The sequence below is a fragment of the Corvus kubaryi genome, unplaced genomic scaffold (genome assembly GCF_017639235.1).
Source record: "Corvus kubaryi isolate FWS band 111438036 unplaced genomic scaffold, C.kubaryi_AGA036_p1.0 138, whole genome shotgun sequence".
Lineage (NCBI taxonomy): Eukaryota > Metazoa > Chordata > Aves > Passeriformes > Corvidae > Corvus > Corvus kubaryi.
In genome coordinates, this window is record NW_024580672.1 from 20,909,239 (window position 1) to 20,926,473 (window position 17,235).

General features: G+C 42.1%; 1 protein-coding gene across 2 annotated transcripts in view; it reads right to left on the reverse strand.

Moving 5' to 3' along the window:
* Window positions 1-5,357: 5,357 nt before the first annotated feature.
* ADAM12 (ADAM metallopeptidase domain 12) overlaps window positions 5,358-17,235 on the reverse strand; it is a 171,659-nt gene continuing 159,781 nt past the window's right edge. The window contains exons 18-23 of one of the 2 annotated variants that reach the window (XM_042019566.1): window positions 14,799-14,907; window positions 14,151-14,286; window positions 13,426-13,534; window positions 12,818-13,000; window positions 7,550-7,668; window positions 5,358-6,670 (exon numbers count right to left, since the gene is read on the reverse strand). In XM_042019566.1, coding sequence (XP_041875500.1) covers window positions 6,610-6,670; window positions 7,550-7,668; window positions 12,818-13,000; window positions 13,426-13,534; window positions 14,151-14,286; window positions 14,799-14,907 — 717 coding nt within the window. In that variant the 3' untranslated portion in view covers window positions 5,358-6,609. Of the gene's footprint in view, window positions 6,671-7,549; window positions 7,672-12,817; window positions 13,001-13,425; window positions 13,535-14,150; window positions 14,287-14,798; window positions 14,908-17,235 lie in introns of both variants that reach the window. The other variant, XM_042019565.1, reaches the window with a different exon arrangement.

The window sequence follows — 17,235 nt, forward strand, 5'->3', positions numbered from 1 at the left end:
AAACCGAGGAAGGAACGGCAGGAAAACAAGCCAGAAGTGATGAAGAGGGAATATGTGAAGAGAGGGTTTGCTGGATGTGGAAGGGCCAAGGTTGAACAGAGTTTCTTGAAGGGAACTGAATAGGAAATGTGCCTATTTTAGGGGCAGACAGTGCTCTGGGGGTAGTGCTCAAACAGAGACCCCCGAGCCTGGCCATGGTCTGTGCTCCTCCTTGGGCTGTGGGGAAGGACAACCCTGCTTGACACTGGAAATTCCAGCTCCAGAGGGATAAAAGCATAGAAATTGTATTAAAACAATTGCCCTGTAGTTTGTTATGTCTTAGTGAATCCTTGGGAATGTTGGAATTCTATAAAATCTCCCTGCTGAGTTAAATACACACAATTTTCTGTCTTCAGAGCTGTTATTTTGGTTTAATTTAAGTTAGTAATTAGAGGTAATAGATTGAAGGTAACTGGAAAGGAAGGGATAGTCCAAAATGTGTCCAAACCACATTTTTAGGGAAAAAAATTCTACAAACTGAATGAATTCATATTTTTCATCCATTCCTAATGCACTCCAAAATTATGCTCGTGATAAACAAGGAGTTTGATTAATTTTCACAGCCGTCCCTGACCTGTATTTTAATATAAATATGTATGTCTCATGCAGACTGCCTAAAAATTCTCCCAAAGCATCTACTTGTTGCAGTTTCAGAGTTACTGGGCTTTACTTACTGCTTTACTGAGTGCTAAAATCAAATGAATGGGTTCTGTACCAGGGCAGTGACTCTGCTTTGCATCCTTGTGTGGGCTGGAAGGAGCAACAGGGGTACTAAAGCACTCTGGTACTTCATGCTTTGTTAAAACCTGACTTGATAGTTTAATTGCAGGCAGCAGCACCTCGGATTAGAGGGGTGGAGGATGGAGATTCCACCTTTCAAAGAGGATTTAGGGTGATTTTTCCACTCTGTGCTCCTGGGGCTGCAGGAGGAGGAAGCCAGACCTGCAGCTGCAGCAGCAGTGGGAGACGTGGCTTGCTCAGGTGTAATTTTTATTGTGAAAATTCTTTGCCTTTTGTCTTTCAATATTAGAAAAGACTGGAAGTTTTCACAGGCAGATATAAATAATCTCTATACAGAGGTTTTCTGGCTCTGGGTTTATTTTTAAAATGTGTTTCCTTCTCCATTTGTTGTGATTTTTGCTTGTTTGGAGCTTGGTCAATTTGCCAGAAGTCAAGAAGGAAAAACTAAGAGAAAAGCTGCTATTTCCCATCTTGGAGATGATGCCTCAGACAACTTTGATTTTTCCTATCAAGAAAGTGAAAATATGAATATTTGGCCCCAAATGCTGTAACTTGCCTGTTTCACCTCTATTATTCAGATTTCTGGGTCCCTTGGCACTTTAAATTTTGGAGCTCAGCCTCCTCTTCAGCATCTCCTCCTGTATTTAAGTGCATTCATGGGATTTACAGACACTGTTTTCTTAGAACAAAACCAGAACCCTCCTGCACGCAGAGTTAGATGTAAAGCAAGAAATTCAAATAAACAAACACACTTTTTGGCATTCCCCTGAGGATGTAACAAGCTGTCTTTAAGCTGCTGGAAATTAAATGCTGATTTTTTTTTTTTCCTTCTCTACTTCTTCCTTCTCCAAGACCTCTTTTGCTTTCATGACCGTCCCTTTAGCAAACAAAAAATTAGCATTTCTTACCCAACCTTGTTAATACTCATCTTTAAATTTTCCAAGGAGATGCTTCTTTACTTCAAATCATGAGCTGCTTTTGCAGCAAATTTAGCTTCAGCTCTAGAAGTTAAAAATATATTCAGGTTGTTAAGGCATCTAAAATTCTTGCAGAAAATTAGGCTAAATTAATGAATCTTTGTAAAAATACATATTGATATATTTTAGCTTTTAGTTTTTGGGATTAAGTAGTAATTTACAGTTTTAACAGTAAAATAATCTGGTATATTAGCTAAATGAAAGCAAACGATATATGATAAATATGTAAACGATCTGAGGTATTTTCAGATCTGTTCCTGAAAGTGACAGTTTGGGGGTTTAAAAAGTAGTTTTAGGTGTCTTTATATCAAGTAACATCAAGATTGCCCAGTCAAGCACTGAGAAATACAAAATTCAAGTTGCTTAAAAAAAAAAAAAAAATCAGAAAAAACGCAGTCCTTTCCTCCAAATCCAGCATAATCCAATAGACGGCATAACCAGGCACTCAGTGCCTCCCCCCAGGGCCATTCGCACATCCCTCGTGTGAAAAAGCAGCAGCACCCACTGCTCTCCTCACTGCAGCTCTGCAGGTGAGCATTGCCCTGCTCTCGCAGCTCTGCCGGGCAGAGAAGGAGGGCAGAGCTTTTTAAATGTGCTGCCCTTGGCACCGTAGCTAAAGCCGGACCTTTCAGGGCAGCCACTTCAACCCACCCAGCGCCCTGTTGGTGCCCAAAGCCAACCGTGGTCCTTGCAGGGCAGGTAAAGCTCTTGTGCTGTGCTGAATTCCTGCTCTGCAACCCCCGGAATTCCCTGGAGTGCAGCTGCTGTGGGAGGATCTCTGCCTGATGGCATTGCCTGGGTACTGTGCGGCTGCTCCGTCCTCTTTCTGTGCTCAGCCAGCTCAGCTTCCAGCACAGCTCGTGGCTTTTCCTGCTTTAACGAGGCTGCTTTTATACAGCACGTGTCTCCTTTTGCAATTCTGGGCGAGAGAAGGAAAATCTCCTGGAAGTACCTCCAGCTGCTCCCAGCAGTGCCGTGCCAAGGAAAGGCACATACAAAAGGCAGCATGTTGGACAGAACTTCTAGTTTTTGCTACGGGTTCTTGGAGCAGTGAGAACACACAGGCAGAGAGATGTCCTTATCTCTTCCATTCCTTCTTTAAGGGAAGACTTTTTCCCAATATCCACTCTAAACATCCTCTGGTGCAACCTGAGGTCATTTCCTCTCCTCCTGTGCCTTGTTCCTTGCTAGCTCCTGTCAGGGACTTGGGCAGAGCCACAAGGTCCCCCCTGAGCCTCCTTTGCTCCAGCCTGAGCCCCTTTCCCAGCTCCCTCAGCCGCCCCTGGTGCTCCAGCCCCTTCCCCAATTGTTCATAAGTACATTAAAAGCTAAACATTTAAATATGTAAGAATGAAGGCATGTAGTGAAGCATAAAAATGTATTGCTTACCTCTACAGATACATGTGGTCTTGCACATTGCTAAAAAAATAAAAGAGGGTCATGGAAAACAAAAAAATCTTTTGTCATGATGATGATGTTGGATATTAAATTCCTGAATGAATTCCAAGAGTTCTAAATGTTCAATATGCTCCAGGTTTTTAATTTCTCTTGTAAGTGTTGTGTGAAAAGGGCAGCTGCCTGTAATTTATGGGGCATGTTTATGTGTGGTCTCGTTATGTGGAGGGATGGTCTCTCTGCAGAATCAGTTTCAGCATTACCGAGTTTAGAAAATTATGTTTTGCAGAGTGCTTGTAAGATAAAGAATGAATTTGTTTACTGTTACATGGTAATTTACAGTTAAATTGGAAACTGCTGTTATTTGATTGGAAGTTAATAAAAGAGAATATTGCATACTCAAATGATCAGAAGGAACCAGAACTGAAACAAAGGAAAAATCTCTGTATGTCTTTCGTCTCCGAGCTTTTGAAAAGGCTTTTAAAATATTCCATGAAATTAAAAGAAGATAAATCTTGCTACCCTGATAATTGCTAGCTTTTACAAACAATCTAGGAATACTAAACCCAAGGGACTTGATGGGCAGAAAGATGGTAAATATGCAATTTTCTTTTTGTTTACTGCCTATTTATTAATTTTCTTTGGTGTTTTGTACTTACTGTTCTATTGATTAGCATAAAGGCAGCGTTGCTTTAGGGAGAGCACACTCTGTTCCTGCCTTCCTTCTGGAAAGGGAGCCTGGCTGTACCAACATTCCAGAGGTGGGAGGTTGGAACTATGGGTGTGGGAGAAGACAGAAAGGAAGATTCAGCATTAAAAAATCTTTCCCACCCAAGTAAATTGAGAACCATAAAATACTGAGGATTTAAAGGTTGGTGTAACCTTAATTATTAAAGATGATTTAGAAGTCAAAGATTGCTGAGCAGGGAAGTGGAGGGATTTATTATGACAGGACTGAATTTACTATGACAGGACTTGTGCTTGTGCAAGGAGCACACCTTGGATTTCACACCCTGGTGTATCCCCCAGTAATTTATTTGCTTACACTGCCCTTACAGATGTAAAACCATTCACCTGCTTTCCACCATGGAATTTTCCATGCCATCTGCATCTCTAATCATGAAGGCACTAATTAGGTGTGAAAACACCTCACAGCCAGCTACTACTGCTACAATTCCCCAAAACAAAAGAAGGATTTGATGGATCATTTGGAGTCATCCCTTGCTGCCCTGTGATATCTGTTGTCCCATCCCACCCCCCAAGGTGCTTTTCTGCCTGTAAAATTTTGCATCTGATTTTTTATATATATGTATAAAAAGTATATAAAATTTGCCAATTGCTGACTGGAAGGATTCCACATTTTATGGCTGTTACATACATTGCACCCACATTTTGCTATGAAAAAAATCAGCCTTTACTCTTCAGCAAGAACTTTTTTTTGGTGTCAAGTAATTGTACTCATTTTTACAGGACTGCTGAGTGTTGTTACCTTAGTTTCAGAGAGAGAATTATGATTTTTTCCCCCAAACATTTAGAAATCTCCAAGTTTTAGTGGGAATAGTTAAGAAATTTGACACATGGTGTTGGTGAGGTAGCTGCTTGAAGCGACAGGGACACAACTGGGTGCCCTGTAAGGATATTTCTATTTTCTGTACTTTTAAGCCTGCCTAGGTTGGTCATGTTTAAGTTTATACACGTGCAAAGTCTTACCTAAGCTGCTCCTGTTTAATTCAGAACTCTGATGCTGATAACAGAAACTTATTAGTCATTTAATGTAATCTGCTTTCTCTACTTACAGTTCCCTCTTCTAGTTTTCAGCAGTTTGCAGAAGAATTCTGATGAAACGGGAGCATTTAAACAAGCAAACTGAGATCACGTGGCTGCTCCAAATGGAGGTACCCCCCTACTTTAGATACAAAAAAAATGGTGTTTTAAATACAGAAATACACAAAGTACAGAAAAAGCATTGCTGAGCCTGGGATGTTTGCATCCTTCTGTTGTGATTCTCCACACATAAAGCCCTGCTGTTGCTGTTGGAGGTGCTTTAAGAATTGAAATACATTTGTGAAGCTTTTCCTTTGCTATTCAGCACCAAGCTAAGCCGGGGTTGATTTTGGTTTGTTCAGTTCATCAATAAACATGAGGGCTGTGCTGCTACGAGGGGGAATAACTGGGGAAATGAAATACAGTTACACTTCCTGAAGCGAGATGCAAGTTTCTACCAATGCTTTTATTTTTGCTTAAGGAAACAAAAACCACAAGCAATGAGGAAACCATCTTATTAAAGGTGATAGTCCCTTCTCTGTTTCAACCCAACTGTTGTTTTTACAGGTGAAACAACTGTGTTCAGCAGTGCTACTGAGAAGGCACAGAAGAGATCAGGTGTAATCACATAGCAGAGATGAACCTTTTTTTTTTTTTTTTTTTGGATAATCCAAGTCTATGTATTAAAATACACACTTTGATTTGGGATTTAAGAAACCCAGAGCAACGCTGGAGAAGTTAAATACAAAACAGTAGTAAATATGCAAAATACAGGTGATAAGCAGAGCGGTGAGGCAAAAGGAAATATAAAATATAAAAGTTGATTCTTAAAATGTAATTCTTTGTCATTCTTGGCTTCCCCCCAGCCCTGGGTGTAATGTACTGCCAGTCTAATCAGGACAACAATGAGATGGTTGAATTTAATTACCAAAGCATCAAAAGGGAGATGGCACAGGGAGGCCTGATACCTGCATCAATATGTACTAACCAGGCTGTGCTTGAGGAAAAGGAGGTTCAAAACAATACAGTTCTGTGATATACAGTACTTCTTCAGTGAGAGGACTTCTCCCAGGTGGGTACATCCTCTTTCAGCACAGAGATTTCTGGAAGGTTTTGAACAGTAACATGAAAACTGAGATTACAGTACAGCTGCAAACACAGAGTGATCCTTTGGTTAAATACATTTGTGTGCAGATATCGGGCATTTCACTGAGTTCCAGGAGAGATTTTGGCTTTTTACCCTGCCATATTTATTCAAAAGTTGGTTATGAACCATTGAGATTGAGCTGTTTACACATTTGATTGATCTGTATCAGCACTCCTTAAAGAATAGATCAAAACTAAAACATCTACATAGGACCAATAGAGCAGAATTATTCAAGTTCAATGAAATATTACAAAAAAAAGGCTTCCTTTTTAGGAAAACTCAGCTGTGGTAAAAATATCTACTACAGTGCACTGCACTGTAATAAATATTCAACATAAATTAATAATTTACAAGTACCTGAGCAAGTATACAGAGCACCATAGCACAGCACAGCACCAAAGGCAGTAGCTCAGAATTCTTAAAAATAATGCTGTTTTAAACATTAAAATTCTAAGTATTGTCATAGAAATGAACTCCAGCTGGAGCTGAAAGATAGTGCAAACTTCTGTCTTCACTTTTTAAAATAAAGGTGTCGGGTTTTTCTACTCATTTCACATCCATAGTGTTGCTGGCCCTGGATACCTGTGGTGGATGCTTGGGAGCAGGTCTGTTGGAAAGAAAGAAAACAGCAAATTGTTATTTGATCTCCCCATTTCTTTTGGTGCTCATCACTTTTGAACCTGATCAAAAATGTTAATAATGTTGCAGAATTCCAGGTGGTTTCCAAAAGTTGTAGGAAGGAGTCAGCTTGAAATGTTGTTGCTTTCAGAATAGCTGACTAGAATGGACAGCCAGGAGTTTAATCAAAGTTTCTTCTGGCAGTCTTTTTGCTAGGAATATTAGGAGAATGTATTGATTCTATTTTTAATGTTTCTGAGCATTAAAGTGCTTTACTGGTAGAATTATTGTAGTTTAAAACACCACTTTTATCTTCCTTGGAGCTCACTTTATGCACAGGAAACTGAGGAATAGTGGGTAAGAAAACATTATTGACTTAACCCATTAACACTGGGTGTGGTTACTCCACTTTCTGATTATTTTTTTCCAAAAACACGTTATATTTTTTAAGTGTACAATTTCTATGTTTTTTGAATCTTCTGGATATCATTTTCAGACGATATAAATTGATGTTCCCTTGGGAAATGTGTCATCAGGAAATTGCTTTTATTGGTGGCTGATTTTAACAGCACTCTGTTCTCAGCCTAATTCTGGGAGGGCTCTGAGGAGAAAATTTATTATCTATTGGTTAATTTTTGTAAATATGCAGCCAGGTGCTTACAGTCAAACCTTCACAGGTACCATAAATTCTCATATCCTGTGGAAGTCAGAGCAACTGTGCTGGTGCACTCCCAGTGAGAAGCGGCGCGACAAGCGAAATTAGAGATGGAAATTATACTGGAAGTGGTTGCTGCAGCAGCTCCTTGAGCCATTTCAGCCACGTGGCTGATGAGGTGCTGTAAATGCAGGTGTTGGGATGAGCACTGACCTGGCAGGGGTGACGTGGGGCAGAGCCTTGGGGTGTCCGGGCACGGCGGGGCCCTGGCGCGCTCGGCCCAGGGGGTCTGCGGGGAGAGGCTTCCGAGGGGGGCTGGGCTTGGGGGGCTCCTGCTGGAAACACAGGCTCCTGTTAGTGTCCAGAATGGACATCGAGCCATTCACACAGCCACAGCTGACATAAATTCACAGAATCATGGAATTACAGACTGGGTTGGGTTGGCAGGGAGCTCAAAGCCCATCCAGTGCCACCCCTGCCATGGGCAGGGACACCTTCCACTGTGCCAGGGTCTCACCCCCCCCCCCCCCAATTTCTTCCCAATACCTAATCTAAACCTAAACTGAAGATATTTTAAAATCAGTTATGTCCAGATAAGTTTAAATGAGTAAAAAATAACTTATTTTTAATAAGTGGGTACTTATATTTTAAAAGAAAGATTTAATACTATATTCTCATGATTTTATGTCTTTTGATTCTTTACTCCGTAAGTACAGAGTGCATCTCTACTGGACTCAATGCTTAATTGGTGGTAAATGAAAACAGCAAAGACTGAATACATAACTTTGTAGAAGTAGTTCTAGAGAAAGGTGGGGATGCTCAGCACTACTTTAAAATGGAAATTCAGTTGACCACAAAACCGAAGTGCCCCAGTCTGGTTTGGATTGGGAGCATCTGTGGGATCTTTTTCAGAGACGCTGCTGTGCTTTCATTCTGGGGAATTAAAGGCTTCATTAATAAAGAACAGAAGTCATCTGCTGTCAGGCTGGCCCATGGCTCCTCTGTGTGGTCCCTGCAGCCCCACAGACAGGGGAATGTGGCTGTTTGTGGTCCTCATTATGGAGAGCTGGGACACATTAAGTGGCTTGCTCAGGGCACACAAAAACTCTCCAATTCATCCCCAAACTCACTTCAGATCTTTCTCCTATTGGAGCTGCATAGCCACGCTTTTCCCAAGGCATTTTATTCCTTACTTTTCGTTTGCCCTAAGTATCATTCGTAAAGTTAAAGGAAACAAGACCTTACAAGCATAATCTGATTAAAGATCCCTTGAAAGATGTGATCCAAACAAGCAATCAGAGCACGAATTACTCCTGAATAAAGTCCAACTTTTCATTATTTGTTTTGAGCATCGCTTTGTTTTTTCACTTTTTGTGGTAAATATTTGCTCTTTCAAGAAGGAAATGCAGATTGATTATCCACAGGCATTTTGATCAGGAAGAAAGTAAGGGAGCTTAAGTAAATCTCATGTATAATAAGCTCAAATTTGCCACAAACTACATTTTAAAGTTGCATATAATGTCCACCCTCTCTTTAACTCTCTTCATAACAAGTACTGGTATTGATGGGTACACAGCCCCAACACCTGATTATTTATTCATTCATTTCCCAGTCAAAATGTCGTCCTTGAGTTAAAGTATCCTTAAGGAGGAAGCAGCCAAGAGTCTTGACAGAAAGTGTAATGTGGCAAGGGTAAATGAAAGAGAAAAATTAAAAAGGGAAGGAATTCTGATCAAAATGGAAATGGAGACTAAATGGTGGCTGAGATGAAGCAAAACAGAGCAGCACTTGATAGAAAGGAGATGCCACCAGGAACACACACATTCTGAGGAGCAGAGGAAAAGCTCTTTGAAGAAATAAATCCCATCCCCCAGACTGATTACAGGAGGGCCTTCTCTATTCTTTCTGTGCCACAGGAGAATCCAAACTCCGTGTGCTAACACGTGTGGGGCCTTGCAGGGCCTTTGATGTGTTGGGAATCTGCGGCACAGCTCACGGTACCACCAGAGCTCTGCCTCCTCTCCCTCCCTTCTCCAATTCTTCCCCTACAAAGCTTCAGCCCTTCAACACAAAGGGTTTATGGATGGATTTCTTTGTCCAGTTTTATATCCACAACCTGGCATTTAATGCATTCAGGCTCTGCTTGCAGAAGTGTTGTTTTAAATGGTGGAATGAAAAGCGTAATTCTCATACTGAGCAGCTCCAAAGACATCAGGTGCATGAAATTCCAGGTTTTTTCCACTGATTTTTAAAGAAGCAACTGAAAACCCTCTGTGTCTACAGCCAGGCTGAGGTGCCACAGGAGAGGTATTCCCAGGACAACTGTGGCAGAAGGAGCAGGAGCTGAGCTGAGCTCTGTTTTACTGAGGAAAAAGTGAAACCACAAAGTTCTATTTCCTGCAATTAGGATCAGCTGTAAAATATTAGATATATCTTGGTAATAAGAGGATGAGAGTGTCAAAGGCAGCAATTGAATGTTAAAGGTAACAAAACCAAGGGGAAGAGATCAAATCCAAATGCCTGGACTGAACCCATGGTTAGGATAAACCTGCCCTGTTTCCTTGAATCACATGGGGCTCTGCTGATTTATATTGACTATGAGTCTGGCCCATAAATAAAGTCTGTTTGCCTTGCAAGGGCATCTGAACGAAGGAAAAGCTATTTTTCACTCAAAAGATAATGAAATATTAAACTTGGCAACAGTTAATTCGCTGAGGATTTTCTGTTTGGTTGATTGGTTGGGGTTTTCCATGTTGTCTTTGTTTTTTAACTATTTTATTCACAACAGAAAGGAAGTTTTATGGTGAACACTCCTCCTCAGCACCATCCTGCAGCACTGAGCATGTGGGTGACATCCTGAATGTGGCAATGATTTTTAAAGTCCTTCCTCTTGCTGAGCTGCTGGATGTGCTTCCAAGAAAGAGCTTGTCTTGGGGTGACCTTATGATGTGTATCCCATATCGCTGCCTATGCCCAGAAATTAATTTTTGTGCCTTTCTATGCCTCTAAACTGAGCCTGAAAGGGGGAAGGAAAAAACTGAGCAAAACTTTCTCAAAGCAGTTTGCAGCTCGTTCAAGGTTACAAAAAGATAGCAGGTTTTTTTTTTTTCCCTAGCTGGGGCAGGGGAGGGAGGAAGCACCCGGCTTGTTTTTTTTCCAGTCAGTTTTTGGCCAGTTTTTTCTTCTTCTTGTTCTCTGGAGAGAGACTGAGAGTTGGACTTTGGATTTCCTTCTCTGGAATTCCGGATTTTTCCCCTTTTCTACTGGACTGCTTGATTGCTGTAACATCAGAGCACATCGGGAGGACTTTCCACCGGGCACAGAGGGCCTGGCCCCGGCCCAAGCCCCAGCTCCGAGGAGACCAAAGGGAGGACTCGAACACTTTCCCAGGTTTTTTCCTCTACCGCGAAAGATTTTACCACCTAACATTATTTTCCTTCCCATGTGTTTGTTAAATAAATAGTTTTATCTTCTTCACTTTCCTTCGAGGAAAATTTATTTTTTCCCGAACCTGGTGGGGGAGGGGTGGTTGTGCCTTCTCTCAGAGGATATATTTCTAAATTTGCCCAAACTGGAACAGAGCTGAAGCAATACATGAAGTAGTATCTATATTTATTATCCAGAACTATTCTTCAGCTAATTTATTACTTCCAAGCTTTGAGGGAAAAAAGTTTAACTTAAGAATGAATGATTTTCTCCCATACAGTGCTTTTTGTGTCCCTCTGATATAAAAAGTAGCTCTTTCTGACAATATTGAGGTTATGATATTATTTTGAAAGAATCCATTCTTGCTTCTATCATCCTCTAGGCTTCCTGGAGCTGATGCCCTGTTTGTCCTACTTGTGTTCCATGCAGAGACTGAAAATGGTGGTATTTCGCTTGATGAAGGAACGGTCACAATTAATTCGAGCTGCCAAGCTGAAAAGCTTTCTGGCAGTTTCAGATCTGTCAGTCTTTGCTAATATTAGTACTGCAGATCTGGTATTCCACCTGGCACTTTGGGTGGGATTTGAAGCACAAGGATTTAGGAACGTGAGCTGTAGGGGAGCACTGGGCTGCTGGGACATGCAGTGAGGCTGGGGCAGGTGCAGATGCAGCCTCAGAATGAGAAATGGTTACTTTTCCTTGGAAAGCCTTTTCTCCATCTGTATTCTGCTTAAGAAACAGAAAAGCACTTGCACTTAAAGCCTTCCCTTTGACCACTGTGAATTGTGCAGAACGTTAGAGAATGCAAGAAAATGGACAATGAAACTATGGGAGCTAAAGACAAGCAGCAGGAATCAGTACTGCTTCAGATTCCCTACAAAACTAATTTTAGAAAGAATCAGCGTTTCTTACTCCCCAGAAAGGAAAACAACTGGCAAGATGGAAAAGGGGAAGATGAAAAATCAAATAATAAACTGGCTGCACTTGGTAGATTTGGTCTAACCTGAGTGATACAATGTTCAGACTTAGAAAAAATTAAATCTAGGTACACTTCATTTGCCGCCACAACTGGCAGGGACACCTTCCACTATCCCAGGTTGCTCTAAGCATCCAGCCTGGCCTTGGACACTTGAGGGATGGGGCAGCCACAGCTTCTCTGGGCACCCTGGCAACCTCTCTGGGCAGCCTCTCTCATCCCTGTTTGTTTCTGCTATTTTTCCAATTCCCTTTCAAAGCCCTGCACTCCAGCACTGTCTCAGAGCCATATCCTCCCATCCATCACCAGGAAAGGGTCTCAGAGCAGCTCTCAGGGCTCCTGCAGCTGAGAGCCGGGTGGTGACAACATCCACTTCATTTTAACCTTGCAGCATTTCCAGAGCAGCTCCACAACTGCAGAGCAGGAATCGCTGCCTGCCTGGGTGCTTTGCTTAGAAACAGTCACTCCACAAATGCCACCAAAAGAGAGCAGCCAGTGACAAGAAAAGACACTATTTAATACAGACAACTGCACAGGCAGCTTCATCTACCCTATCACCCTGAGATGCATCTTTTCAAAAATAAGAAATAAAAAATATTTACCATTTCTATTTAAACATTACAATGAAAGCTGTGTCTACATGAAATAGTGTTTTTTAGGTCTGCGTCCTGGGAAAACAGTGCAGCCCTTGGCAGGGCACGAGCACATCAAGCTAAGAAATCTTTTGCTCTTGCACATGACATCTGCAATGTGACTCCCTAAACTCTCCCTCTGTGTTTGGTACCCCACTAACCATGCAGTTTCCCCTCTGGTTGGGCAGCTGCAGAGAGGAGCCTGTGTTTGCCTCTAAGTTGGTTGTTCTGTTGTCTTTTGAGCGGTGAAGATAGAGTTCAGGATCCTAAAATTTTAGGGTCACAGCCCCACTTACCACAAAGCAATTTTTCTACAGCGCAGTTCTAAACTCACACAAAGTAAAAAGGAGAAACTGTGGGAAAAGGGCAGCATGAAAGATGACAAAATACTTCATTTCTCCAGACACTCACAGAGTAAATATTAAATAGAAGTAAATCAGTGGTTACCTGGGAGAACCTCAGTGAAGGATTAGCTGGCAGGGGTCTCTCAGGCCCAGCTTGGTGGCCTGGCAGCTGGGGAAGGGGTGGCAGCACTCGCTGGGGTGTTTTTAGTGGTGGCACCTCGTGTGTCTTCACAGGGTCGCTGATGTCGATGATCTGATAGGGCAGCGGCCGCCTCGGGCCATCTCTCTGGGGAAAACCATCCAACCAAAGTCATAAATTTCAAGAGCTGGCACAGAATCACAGTTGGAAGGGACCTTAAAGAGCACTTTGCTCTAACCCTCTGCCATGGGTAGGGACACTTCCCACTAGACCAGGTTGCTCCAAGCCCCATCAAACCTGGCCTACTGCTACTTTAAAATCCATGTTAGTCCCTTGCTTTTCTCTCTTAGAGACAAAACTATTTATTTTCTGCACTGGACATCTCCACCTGTCTTAAACTGGGAAGCCAGAAATGTATTTTGAAGCCTACATCCTCTCCTATTTTACTTACTGTTAGTTCTACATGATATTAAGTTCATGTAATTATTGTATTATAATAAATCACTTAATTGAGATCCAAAATACATGATGTAGTTTTCTGGTTTTTTTACAAAAACTATTTAGGGACTCACTTTTTGTACAGTTGTATTTTGTGGCTTTGTGATGAGGTTTTTACTAATAGACGTGGTACGAACATGATTTGGCTCAGATGAACTGGAAGGTCTTGCTGGACTCACAGACCTGCAATACAAAGGTTTAATTGTTGAACACAACTTTCTGCTTTATAACATTTTCTTCAACAGGAGCCTCTTTTCAGAATGGGATTTTGCAAGGACTTTCTGCCTGGTTATACTAAACAAGGAAAGTAAAAATTGTCTAGCACTCCTGCAAGAATACAAATAAATATTGATTTTTTAGAAACCAGTAGTCTGTTAAATTAGCTTCTGCAATCTGTGGAAATGCAGCTTTGTAACACCCAGGAGAGTATTCTAATGAATCTAACATTAAACAGTAATGACCTCAAATAGGAAAGTTTCAGCTCACTCAACTGAGTTTAGATAAAAGGCTACGCAATGTAATGAAACTATTTCAGGCAAATGAAAATAAAAGCAATACTTCCATTGCTGCTTAATTTTTCATCCCAAAAGGAAAGAGGGATATATTGAAACCAATACCTGCATTATTTACTGCCTATCAATGAAATTAAACTAACCCAGGGAAAACACTTTGTTAATATCTGGTTAATATTTTTGTCAAGTCTGGCTCTTTCTAACACGTTCACGGTGATAGGAATTGCTGTGTTTACTGCTTCCTTTCCATAATATCTATTGGAATTTAATTAGGGAAATGATCATACCTTAATTTCTCTATTGTTGTCTTCTTGCTTGTAAACAACCACCTCATGAAAGTCTTCCTTTTGAGGTACATGATTGATCCAGCAAAAATAAGGCACAGGATGGTTATCAACACTCCTATGGTCAAACTCTTATTGTCTGCAACAAAACACGTGGAGTTAACTCCTTCCAAGAGCTTGCTAGTGCCTGACCAGGGTTTCTTTGCTATCTTTTAAAAAAACTGATCTGTCAGTAGTGAAATCATGATGGGAAGCTTTGTCATGGAAATAACCATGATGTCATAAATTCAGCACTGCCACTCACTGCAGCATCTGGCACGCAGAGAAGAGAATCCATTTTGGTTTAGAATAGCATTGTTCTTATGAAAACAGACATTGCTTCCCATCAAGGTTTAATTTATAAATGTACTTGTGAGGAGACTGCTTGTGCTGTCATGGGCTCAAACATGAATCAGAAACATCTCTTTGAGGTCACTAAAGCTCCAACACTCTGGGGAAAAATCAGCATGGAATAATCAAATCCTGTAAAATTAACAATGTGTGGAAATAATTCTTTCTGAGGTTGGCCAAAGCTCATTGCTTACAAGACACCACTTTGTTTTTCCACTTTTTATCATGGAAACAACAGGTGGAGCCTGAATTCCCACGGACCTGCCTGTCTGATGGGCCCACTGTCCACGCTGCCACCAAAGCCTGGCTTGTCACAGAACGGGGGGGCCCAGTCAGCCTCGCAGTGACAGTTCTTTTTGTTGTTGCAGACCTGCAAAAAGAGACAAATGGCTTAACACAAAGAACATCCGAGAGCAGCCCTGGCTGATAAGGGCTTCTAATCAGACAGTGACACATCAGAGAGGAATAAAACTTAGGGAAGAAAGGAGATGTGCTGATAGCTGCCTCTTGCACACTAAGGTGGCAAAGAGCCACTCGCCACGGAGTAAGAGGGATCCTAAAAACCATTATTTCTTTGGCAGGTAATCGTTGGAGTTGCCCCAGCTGGCAACGTCAGTAATATGAGGATAATCAGACACCTCTTAAGTCTTTCTCCCTTTGCTTCCAGCAGCAGCAGCACTATCTGCCTGTTAACTCCTGTTCCTCCTGCCTTCACAGCAGCAGGAGTCTCTCTGTGCTGTGGAGGCTGTAGAGCTTTGTCAGCTGCCCGAGCACTCCTCTCCATCAAGGGCTTGCACTGGGCCCAGTACGGATTTCTCCATGGCTCTAAGACGAACCAGTTGCTGGAGAAGCCTGTGAAACTGGGATCAGGGCTGAGGAAACCCTCAGGGAACTTTGATATCACACTTGCACTGTCTGTAAAGATACAGTCCTCCGTGTTGTAGTGGTTTTAATCTGAGTTAGAGAACAGCTTGCAAGGCCTGATCTATCCAGTGCCCCCTGAGGGATCAGAGAGCTCTGAACGACTGGAGCCCATCCCAAACAGCCTGTTCCTGCTGCACAGAGGGGAAGGAGCCAGGAGATCCAGGGCTTTTCCCTCAGGAGGTCTCACAGTCCAAACGCTCATTATTTCCTTTTGCTACTCCTCAAGTAGTTGGTGTGTGGTGAATACAGAGCTTAAAGTTTTGTGCTGGATCGACAGAATACACGGAATCATAGAACTGCTCGTGTTGGAAAAGCTCTCTAAGATCTTCAACCATTCCCCAGCACTGACAAGGCCATCCATGTCCCCAGCTGTCACATCCACATGGATTTTAAATCCCTCCAGGGATGGGGACTCCAGTCCTGCCCTGGGCAGCTGTGCCAGGGCTGGACAAGCCTTTCCATGCAGGAATTTTCCCGATATCCACCCTGAGCCTGCCCTGGCCCAGCCTGAGGCCGTTCCCTCTCTCCTGTCCCTGTTCCCTGCGAGCAGAGCCCGACCCCCCCGGCTGCCCCCTCCTGTCAGGGACTTGTGCAGAGCCACAAGGTCCCCCCTGAGCCTCCTTTGCTCCAGCCTGAGCCCCTTTCCCAGCTCCCTCAGCCGCTCCTGGGGCTCCAGCTCCTTCCCAGCTCCGTTCCCTGCCCTGGACACGCTCCAGCCCCTCCATGTCTTGTCCTGGGGGGCCCCAAACTGAACACAGAGATGGCACAGTCACATTTAGGTGCTCAAATCACTTTGTAAATGAAGTTTTTGGGCTTAGGCTTCGTTGTCAATAAGCTCCTAAATTCTGTGCCAGCCCCAACCATCACTGATCTGCCACCACCATGGAGAACCCACAGCACAGATCAATAACTGAGTTTTCAGTAAGACACAAATCAGTTCACAGGAGTCTGGGTTATTCTGAACATGCAATATTCTGGCCAGGTCAGCTTGGCAGGATTTCAGAAACACTGTGCTGCCTGTGTCTGCAGAGTACTAAAATATTCACAGAGCTCAGACTGGCTGTGGTCATGTAAAATTAAAAAAAAAAAAAAAATTACTTTTCAAAGACAGCAAGATAATTAAAAATGTACTTTCTTAAGCATTATTTTTTAAATTAAAGCACTGCAGGAATTCCCATTTACAATTCCACGAGGTCAATTTTGCCACCAAGGAGGTTCTTGTTTGTACAGACATAAAAAATGCCAGTCCAAGGCTCTGCTCATTCCAGCTCAATGATAAGAGGCAGCACCATCAACACTGCTCAGTTTTGCAAATTCAGGGTGATAAAATAAGTTAAAGCAAATTAAAATCCTTCCTCAGGAGAGGAGAGTGAATTTCTATGGCTCTTCCAATGTGGCTGCCACAGCTTTTCGCAGAAACAAACAGCTCATCAGCAAATCAAGGTTAATAAGGCATAGCTTGACATAATTAACATTGTCATAATATAAACTGGGTTTCAAAACACTGATATTATTAAATGATATCATCACATTTTCCATTCTGCACCACTTTCATGCACAAAACTCGTCAATATGGTTTGACTTTATTTTAATAGTTTTGGAAATGCTGTCTCATTTCCCTCTCGATCCAAATGCTTCATACGCTCAATTCAAAAATTTCAACTTCTTTGTATCTACGGAGAAACTGTAGTTTTGATTTTTAATAGGAATTCTTCATGATGGAGGGTTAGACTTCAAATTGCTTTGAGGATTACAAGATTCCTTTGTATCACAG